This window comes from Anoplopoma fimbria, chromosome 4, assembly GCF_027596085.1.
Source record: "Anoplopoma fimbria isolate UVic2021 breed Golden Eagle Sablefish chromosome 4, Afim_UVic_2022, whole genome shotgun sequence".
Taxonomy (NCBI): domain Eukaryota; kingdom Metazoa; phylum Chordata; class Actinopteri; order Perciformes; family Anoplopomatidae; genus Anoplopoma; species Anoplopoma fimbria.
Window position 1 is genome coordinate 9758147 of NC_072452.1, and position 7830 is coordinate 9765976.

The 7830-nt window shown below is 35.9% G+C and overlaps 1 protein-coding gene across 1 annotated transcript; it reads right to left on the bottom strand.

Annotated features, from left to right (window-relative positions):
- Positions 1–56: 56 nt before the first annotated feature.
- Positions 57–5677, bottom strand: prelid1a (PRELI domain containing 1a). Its single transcript, XM_054597816.1, is given in 7 exon segments — positions 57–1406; positions 2226–2304; positions 2621–2734; positions 2825–3050; positions 4885–4920; positions 4922–4990; positions 5529–5677. Coding segments are annotated over 6 exon segments (618 nt in total). The 5' UTR covers positions 4963–4990; positions 5529–5677; the 3' UTR covers positions 57–1284.
- Between the last annotated feature and the right edge of the window lie 2153 nt (positions 5678–7830).

Sequence of the window (7830 nt, forward strand, 5' to 3'; positions counted from 1 at the left end):
TTTAACTATACAGAGATACAACTTACTTTAAAAAGACATCACAGCATGATTGTTACAAATTAAATGTCCATTTATTGACAATATATTTAATCAATGCAGTAAGAGCATATTTAATCATGGGTTGTGTCATCAGACCTAAGATGAATGTACAATACAAGGTATCATTTTTGCCTTTGCACACACATTTTAAATTCAGGTAAAGACACTGAGGGGGTCCTTACTGCCAACAGTACGGACCCTTCTTCAGTCAATGCACTTCAACTTGAAGCAATCAGTCTTGGTAGGAGGATTAAGGTTTGATTTCGGTGAACTTAACTAAAAGACAACATGATTGTGACAAAACATACAAATTTGGTAAATAAAAACACATGAATTTGCATTAATCAGATATTTCATAGTATGATGATCTTAGCCTCTGAAGAACAAGCTGTTGATAATGCAAAACCATTATGAAATGACATGAAGGAATAGTGAAAGGAAAAGAGTAAAAAGTAAACAGCGTTGATGGGCACAAAGGTTGAACAAAGGTCTGAGCAACAGTATCAAGGTTGGCTAAGTGCTATGATTACTTTATGGCACCCAGAGCCATATTCAACCATTCCTTTAAGATCCTTATCTATTTTTAATGCTGAGATGATATGGTATCAAATGTAGGGTTGTAACGGCATGAGATTTTCCCGGAACGATAACCTTCTCAGAAAGTATCACAGTATTTCCCTATTTTTTATTATTGTCAATATAATTTACAATGACCCTTAAAGGAAGGAGAACAGAATTGTAAACCTGATAATAGACAGTATGTTAGTTTCCATGTTAGCGATGTAGCATGTTAAATGGTTACTACAAAATGAAAAAAACATCGGCTGTGAGCTTTTAATATAATATCCTATAGTTATTAACAATAAACATATATCGTAGGTACACGACAGCGGGGCCACACTGCTCCTTCCAGTACCTTTAACTCACACTCTCTCACTTATGTCTGTTTTTTTTCCAATACTGTTGATAAGCAAATGTAAACGGTACGTCAATGTAAATACCGTGCTTTATCGTTACAACTAATGAAAAGGAAGAATATATTCCAGGAGGCTGGTACAGCCGCTTGAACCCAGCTCAGTCCTTTTATGGTCCGACCACCATTTCAGTACATGGATTCCTCACAGAGGCGTCTACACATGACAGGATTTTTCTTACCCAAAAGCTAAATTTAGCAAAGAGAGGTGGGGTTAAAGATAAATCGGTCCTATTATCAGTGGCTAAAGAACCGATGATCTATGCAGCTCATCACACATATTGTTTCTTCTGGGCCTGTGAGGCGAGGTCTTTGGCTTTCTCCTTAGCTGCCAGCGCCGTCTCTCTTGCTCGCTCCGTAGCAGTTTCTGCTAAGGTTCTTGATGGAGTTTCACCTACAAAAAGTCATAACATATTGATTATAATATTGGTAGAAATATTTGTATACTTAAGTAGTTCTAGAGAACTTATGCTGTCAATTGATGATTGTGAATTGTGTAATAAACAACACACTTGTATAACATTTAAATAATTCATATAATTTGCACTGACTATCAGCATCTCTCTGTGTGTCAGTGACAGCGATTTTACTAACAACACATCACCAGTGCTTTGAGAAGAAACAGGTGGAGGTCCACACAATTAAAATAGAAAACAAACACATTTTGCTTATGTATTCAATACATTTACTTTGTTTGGGTTGGAAATTTGCTACATATTTTACAATTTTAGAAACTACCTCGTTAAAGAAAATAAAATTTAACAGTTTAAGGAAGTGCTTAGCTTTACTTTACTTTCAGTTTCTAAATGAGCAACCAATTTCAAAAGTACAGCCCCAGTACAACCGAACTAAATATCTTGACTTTATAATAAAAGGTTCCATGAAATTTAAAGTGGTCTTGCATATTTTGTACTTTAAGAGGTTTCCAACCTTCTCTTGTTAAACCCCCTTTAGGAAGCTGTTAAGCAAGTTAAGCTTTATCCAAATTGGCAGTTTTGGGATTTGACTGGTATGTTTTCTCAATGAGCAGCATTCAGTTTTTCCTTTCTCCCCCACCAACCATTTTCCCATCTTGTAATTCCCATCTGCTAACCAGAACATAACAGCCTAAATAGCAACACAGCACAAGCGTTGCTAATTAAATAAACGATGGTTCTTTGTAGCAATTAATGCAATGCACTAACTACTGATGTTAAAAATTTTGACAATTTACCTTGCATTTTGGCCAGCACATATTCAAAGCCTTTCATGGTCTTTGTAACACTGGTCTTGAACCTTGCAAGACCAAATTCCTGGAAAGAGAAGTCACAAAATCAGCCAAGACAATAAAATCCCACTTGCACAAAGAATAATGTGTCAACAGACTATAACTCGTATCATCACATTTGTGTTAACAGACCTTCCCAGAGCCTGAGAACAGTAAAAAAAAACAACAACACTCTGATTCCGTCATGAATCATTCAGGAAACAAGGTCTTGGCAGACGGTTTCAACTGCTCGGACATTGCATCTTAACACTGTGTATTATGTTACCGATTACAGAATGATGGATAGACACCACCTTCCCTGAGCGGTTACGTAGCGTGGCGCACCACTTTACTTTACTGACCTGAATAGCTCTAGAGAGCCCGTAGATGTTGGAAGAGATCCAAGCTTCTCTTTTTATCCCTGTCCAGCTGCCATTGTCAGGATTTATTTGGTACTCGCACCGCTCTTCCACAGACTGTGACAGAATTAAAAAAGCAAAATGTGTTTGTGTTATTACTTTGTGCAATGCTGAGTGCAACACAGATGGAATCAAACATTGTGGTACCATGAAGCGAGCGTGGCTGATGTTCCATGTGAGCGTGGTCATGGTCCTTTTCTGAGGGTCCACAATAGAGTCCTCAACGATGTACGCCGATCTGGCCATGTTTTTTGGAAGGTACCGCTCCATCCAGCGGGGCGCTCGGTTCGTTTTGGTCAACAGTCGTCTGGATTTGAGGCAGTTGGTTGGTGTAACCTCTCGGTAAATGATGTCCTCAGTCAAAACATGGTTACTGTGAGGGAGAAGTACAGAAATCAGGATGATACAAAACCTCTGTGTAGGGTTTATAAATATGTCTGTCAAATCAGTTTCCTAAATTAAAATACATTGTTAAGTATATATAATTTCACAAAACTGAAAGAAATTCACATTAAACTTTCCTAAAGCTCAAAAGGACCTCTTCAATTGTATTATGTTGTCCAACCAACAGTCCAAACCCCAAAAGGTATCAGCAGTTAAAAACCTAAAAATATGTAATTTACTACTATACATCTATCTAACAATCATATCACAACAATAGCCGAACAATAAGTAATTTATTCAATTGTTTGCCTATCGATCTATTACTGGACTTAATGTTTCAGCTATGATGTGAAGCACTTCACTGCTGTCTGGGGAAACCCTAATTCAATTGTTTGCCTATCGATCTATTACTGGACTTAATGTTTCAGCTATGATGTGAAGCACTTCACTGCTGTCTGGGGAAACAGTCTAGGCCACCTCAGTGGCTAATAAAAGTAGCTCCATCAAACTATATAAGTGCTCGACTATTTTAATATTTCTACTACAAAAGTACAAGCATCAATATGTACTTCAAGTATCAAATAGTAAAATGAGGTGAGAGAACAATGTTTCATCACATCATGGGACTAGTATTACTAACTGGTGGGTCATATTTGATCAGCTAAGCATATATTTAATACATAAAATCCTGAGGAAGCAGCACCTAAAAGGAAGTTGAATGGTTGAAGTATTAAGTGCTATTCGGATAAAAGAAGTTGAAGCAAGATCCAGAGGTACAGTAGCAGTCAGAAGTTTGGACACATCCTTCTCATTCAATGGTTTTTCTTTATTTTTATTTTTTTCTACATTGTAGATTAATATTGAAGACATCCAAACTATGAAGGAACACATATGGAATTATGTGGTAAACAAACAAATGCTCAACAAACCAGAATATGTTTTATATTTTAGATTCTTCAAAGTAGTTGAATGAGAAGGTGTGTCCAAACTTTTCACTGGTACTGTATATTTTAATCCTATCATATGTTTTTAGTTTAGTTTAATTTAGTTTATTTGCACAATTGAAACATAACAAATAACATTGATAAATTATATTACAGTGCAGGAAGAGGCAGAAAGCCCACTGGGCTTATTTGAAGCCTCCACCTCTATAATATTAAAAAAAAATCACAATACTATAACGAATACAAAAAGAAAATGCATATGGTATGAAATATTGTTGAAAAAGCATGTTATCTATGTAAAGTCTTGAACCTTAGAATAATCAACTAGTATAGCATGCACATCTATGCAGTGAAGTAAACAAATACTATATTAAATGTAGTTGAGTTAAAGTATACAGTACCAGTCAAAAGTTTGGACACACCTTCTCATTCAATGGTTTTTCTTTATCTTTTATTTTAATTTTTTTCTACATTGTAGATTAATATTGAAGACATCCAAACTATGAAGGAACACATATGGAATTATGTGGTAAACAAACAAATGCTCAACAAACCAAGAATATGTTTTATATTTTAGATTCTTCAAAGTAGTTGAATGAGAAGGTGTGTCCAAACTTTTGACTTGGTACCTGTGTATATCATTGATGTTTGGACTATCACTCTAGATATCACATAAGGGTTGGGATAACTAGGTTATTCAAAGTGTGACACAACTCTGCCTTAACATTTAACATTGAAAGCAATACAAACTTGTAAACAAACAAAAGCTCAACAAACCAAGAATATGTTTTATATTTTAGATTCTTCAAAGTAGTTGAATGAGGTCAAACTTTTGACTTGGTACTGTATATATATCATTGTGTTTGGACTATCACTCACCTATAAGGGTTGGGATACCGTTGCCAGAAAGCACAAAGTGCTTTTGAGCAACCCTGTGCAGCAGAAATACTTCACCATTGTTCCCTTGGTTTGCTCTGGCAGTACCCTGAGGAGATACACAATACACACACACACACTGTGAGCAGGACGACCTGGAGGGCAATGCACACATACACACACACACACACACACACACACACACACACACACACACACACACACACACACACACTGTGAGCAGGACGACCTGGAGGGCAATACACACACACACACACACACACACACACACACACACACACACACACACACACACACACACACACACTGTGAGCAGGACGACCTGGAGGGCAATGTACACACACACACACACACACACACACACACACACACACACACACACACACACACACACACACACACACACACACACACACTGTGAGCAGGACGACCTGGAGGGCAATGCACACACACACACACACACACACACACACACACACACACACACACACACTGTCACATGTGTCACGTCCGCACTCCCTTAGCTTCCTCGTTAGCATCCTGAGCTAGAAGCTAACCTCATGAATGAATGGCACAGTTTGATGAGCAAATAGATGCGTTTTATTTCAGAGACAAGGGGCGGTTACCTTTATGGCGACAGCAGTCAAACGATAAGCCTCTGCATGTTACTCTCCAGTCAGAAAGAAGTTCACCGTGCAGCCTCCGAGATATCATCAGTCAGACGTGACTCGAACTACAGGGAAGGTCGAACACTGACGTCACATCCGGTGGGTGGGGCCATCTCGAACACTAGGGGGCAGCAGGTGACTGTGCAATGGTGTTGTGTTCACTCAAGAGTGGATTTTTGGATCAGAAATTTGGGGTATAAAGTTATGTAATGTTGTCAAAAAAAACAGAAAGGGGCAGGCTGAAAACTCATCTCTTCAAGAAGTACTACCCTGAGCCTTCCACTTAGCACTTATTGTATTCATATTAGTCTGTTGCCCTTATTGTATTCATATTAGTCTGTTGCCCTTATTGTATTCATATTAGTCTGTTGCCCTTATTGTATTCATATTAGTCTGTTGCCCTTATTGTATTCATATTAGTTTGTTGCCCTTATTGTATTCATATTAGTTTGTTGCACTTATTGTATTCATATTAGTTTGTTGCACTTATTGTATTCATATTAGTTTGTTGCACTTATTGTATTCATATTAGTCTGTTGCACTTATTGTATTCATATTAGTTTGTTGCACTTATTGTATTCATATTAGTTTGTTGCACTTATTGTATTCATATTAGTCTGTTGCCCTTATTGTATTCATATTAGTTTGTTGCACTTATTGTATTCATATTACTTATTGTATTCATATTAGTCTGTTGCCCTTATTGTATTCATATTAGTCTGTTGCACTTATTGTATTCATATTAGTCTGTTGCACTTATTGTATTCATATTAGTCTGTTGCACTTATTGTATTCATATTAGTTTGTTGCACTTATTGTATTCATATTAGTCTGTTGCCCTTATTGTATTCGTATTAGTCTGTTGCACTTATTGTATTCATATTAGTCTGTTGCACTTATTGTATTCATATTAGTCTGTTGCACTTATTGTATTCATATTAGTTGTTGCACTTATTTGTATTCATATTAGTTGTTGCACTTATTGTATTCATATTAGTTTGTTGCACTTATTGTATTCGTATTAGTCTGTTGCACTTATTGTATTCGTATTAGTTTGTTGCACTTATTGTATTCGTATTAGTCTGTTGCACTTATTGTATTCGTATTAGTCTTGCACTTATTGTATTCATATTAGTTTGTTGCACTTATTGTATTCGTATTAGTCTGTTGCACTTATTGTATTCATATTAGTTTGTTGCACTTATTGTATTCGTATTAGTTTGTTGCACTTATTGTATTCGTATTAGTTTGTTGCACTTATTGTATTCATATTAGTTTGTTGCACTTATTGTATTCGTATTAGTCTGTTGCACTTATTGTATTCGTATTAGTTTGTTGCACTTATTGTATTCGTATTAGTTTGTTGCACTTATTGTATTCGTATTAGTTTGTTTCTGTACTTTTGCTCTGGTTTATGCTCTTAGATGCTTGTTTAAGAAAGGAGATGCACTTATGACTTCTGGTGACTAGTAGTTCTCTTGAATAAGAGATAAGATAAGATAAAATAAGATAATCCTTTATTAGTCCCGCAGCGGGGAAATTTACAGGATTACAGCAGCAAAGAGGATAGTGCAAACAAGAGACATAGTAAATAAAATAAAAATAAAAAAACACAAGATCAAAATAAGTATTATAAATAAGCAAATGAGCAATGTTGAATACACTTACTGTAAATCGCTTTGGATTAAAGCGTCTGCTAAATGACTGTAATGTAATGTAATGTAATCTATAAGGGTCCTACAATTAATCTTCAACTCAAATGTAAAAAAAACAAAAACATTATTATTATCTTTAATCTGACGTGTTTTGCTATTTTTGGAAATATATCCCATTGAACATGCAATACTTTTCTACAGAAGGATAATCCCTTATGCATAAAATAATCCATGAAAAAAAAAACAGTCTGCAGCTAAATTACACATTAGCTCTAATGCCAAAAGGGTTTAATGTCGTGTCTAAGATCAGTGTTTGTTTTACTGGTAGTCCCGACAAATTCTTAGAGTTTCTTTAATAATCTACAGTACATAAAGGAATATAGGATTACCAGGCAATCAGTAATGTTTGTGTCAAGTTCCAGCAATACAAAACAATGTGTATTATCTTTGCTGTAAAATGACTCACACTGCAAAGGCCACATTTGTCTGGTTGTTCATTAAATGCTTTATTGGTTATTTGGACCCACTGTTTTTTTTGTTGTTGTTGTTGCTCAAAATGAAGTTTGAATGTTTATGTCAGGACTTTGATTCACCCCATTTTGTGA